This window comes from Hermetia illucens, chromosome 2 (assembly GCF_905115235.1).
Source record: "Hermetia illucens chromosome 2, iHerIll2.2.curated.20191125, whole genome shotgun sequence".
Lineage (NCBI taxonomy): Eukaryota > Metazoa > Arthropoda > Insecta > Diptera > Stratiomyidae > Hermetia > Hermetia illucens.
In genome coordinates this window covers 44671574-44673884 of record NC_051850.1, presented here as the reverse complement: position 1 = coordinate 44673884, position 2311 = coordinate 44671574, and the positions used below count along the sequence as shown (strand labels likewise).

Here is a 2311-nt window from a genome sequence, read left to right as displayed (position 1 = left end):
TATTCGTTGGCACTCGCAACATTCGAAATAAATTTCGAATGCCGCGAATCCTGCCGCGCCACAAAGGTTCCAAAGTTGTTAAGTTTGTGGCCACAGATTGCTGTGGTTTCGGAATTGATATAAGTCGTGTTTAAGTCAACATAGACGGTCTGTCATCATCATCATCAACGGCGCAACAATCGGTATCCGGTCTAGGCATGCCTTAACAAGAAACTCTTGGACCCCGGTTTTACCCCGAGGTCCACCAATTCGATATCCCTAAAAGCTGTCTGGCATCCTGACCTACGCCATCGCTCCATCTCAGGCAGGGTCTGTCTCGTCTTCTTTTTCTACCAAAGGTATTGCCATTATAGACTTTCCGGGCTGGATCATCCTCATCCATACGGGCTAAGTGACCCGCCCACCGTAACCCATTGGGCCGGATTTTACCCACAATTTGACGGTCATGGTATCGCTCATAGATTTCGTCGTTATGTAGGCTACGGAATCGTTCATCCTCATGTAGGGGGCCAAAAATTCTTCGGAGGATTCTTCTCTCGAACGCGGTCAAGAGTTCGCAATTGTTCTCGCTAAGAACCCAAGTTTCCGAAGAATACATGAGGACTGGCAAGATCATTGTCTTGTACAGTAGGAGCTTTGACCCTATGGTGAGACGTTTCGAGCAGAACAGTTTTTGTAAGCGGAAATAGGCTCTGTTGACTGCCAACAACCATGCGCGGATTTCATCCTCGTAGCTGTTATCAGTTGTAATTTTCGACCCTAGATAGGAGAAATTATCGGTCTGCCTGTCGCCCACCACGAATGACGAAATGACCCAACGCAGGGAACTCGTAGGGGTACTCGACGCACTAAGGTTTGGTTGGGGCAGGGATGACGGTGACAGTTAAATTGCTGGTCGACTCATTTTCTTGGTTCGGCTACTTCGCCGTCGAGTCCTGGTCCTCCTGATGTTTGCTCTCCCCAGTCTTGCGATCGACCTCCTCTTTGATTTCGAAGGATTTGCGTTTGATGTGGACAATTGCTTCGTTCGAGATCGCTTCAGCTGCGCGCCTCGAAATTCACATGCTAATGTGGTACTTCTCTGTTCACAAATAAACTATGGAAGTCCGCCGATGCTGTCGCCAACGAAAAAATACAACTTCTCATGGCAACACGCCTAGTGACTAGGACAGGATTCCGGGTTTTTCTAAGTGAATGAACTTTTGTGAGATATGCAATAAGTCATCAGGCTGCAGAAATGAGTCAAAAGTAATGAATTTGCTTAAATTGATTTTATATCCCAGCAGCCTCCGTCCTCAAAAACATCAAACCACACATCATTTCAAATGTCGTGTCGTCAATGGTATTGTCAAATTTGAAATGGTTCTAAATCTTATATTTTGGCTGAATTTCGTTTTCACGTTATCGTTGGCTCAGCTCACGACAAATCTCACTAACGTTCAGATTCACCTGTCATTCCGCGGGCAATTTCCTAGTGTGGTTAGTATTGAAGAAATTGTTAAGCGTAATAACCGATGTAGTGGGATCCTAATAACCAAGAAGCATGTCCTGACCGTTGCACATTGCGTGCCTCCAGATGAAACGGAAAACTACATAGTCATCGCTGGAACAAACGGCATCACTACATGGGACAATAATTGCCAAACTAGGACCATAGTCAAGGCCATAATCCATTCCGGCCACAATCCAATCGAGAATCTTCTAGGAGAAGACGATATTGCAATACAAGTTTTGAATCATGAAATTTTCGAAACTGGTTTCATTCGAATAACTCCCTATGAGCGGGTTCATCTTGAACCAGGTGGTAGGTTGACAATAGTAGGATGGGGGCCAGAGAAAACTGCAGAGCCTAATGTAGTCGCTCAAATGAGCTTTGTTAATGTGTCAATACTCAATCCACATCATTGTGGGTTGGATTTTCTACCTAGCAGGCTGATTTGCCTTGGTGATAGAGACGGGACGACTTCAGCCATGGGCTTAGGTAATGCAGGAACTCCCGCGTTTCTCAATAACAAAATTGTCGCAATTGCAAACCGAAAGTTGAGCACCAATTCTTCCGGAATCATATACTTGGACTTATCTTTCTACAACAGTTGGATAAATTTGACAGTGTACGGTGCTCGGTCATTTCACATCTACTTTTTATCCATTATCTTATTCATTTTATGCATGGTATTGTATATTTTAATTTTTTTCCTATATACGAAAAATAAATAGAAAGTTTACGTTGAATCTAGATTAAAGGACACATGTCATAAAAAGTTTGTTGTATTGATATTTGGCAGTTATTAAAGTAAGAAAAGAGGCCCAC

General features: G+C 43.7%; 1 protein-coding gene across 1 annotated transcript; it reads left to right on the top strand.

Annotated features, from left to right (window-relative positions):
• Window positions 1–1251: 1251 nt before the first annotated feature.
• On the top strand, window positions 1252–2101 carry LOC119648420 (kallikrein-13-like). Its single transcript, XM_038050171.1, has 2 exons — window positions 1252–1981; window positions 2094–2101. The coding sequence occupies exons 1-2, from the start codon at window positions 1252–1254 to the stop codon at window positions 2099–2101; spliced, it is 738 nt and encodes a 245-aa protein (XP_037906099.1).
• The last annotated feature ends 210 nt before the right edge of the window (window positions 2102–2311 follow it).

Coding starts and splice junctions, on each gene's coding strand:
- LOC119648420 (XM_038050171.1), top strand. CDS start 1,252: ATGAATTTGCTTAAATTGATTTTATATCCCAGCAGCCTCCGTCCTCAA.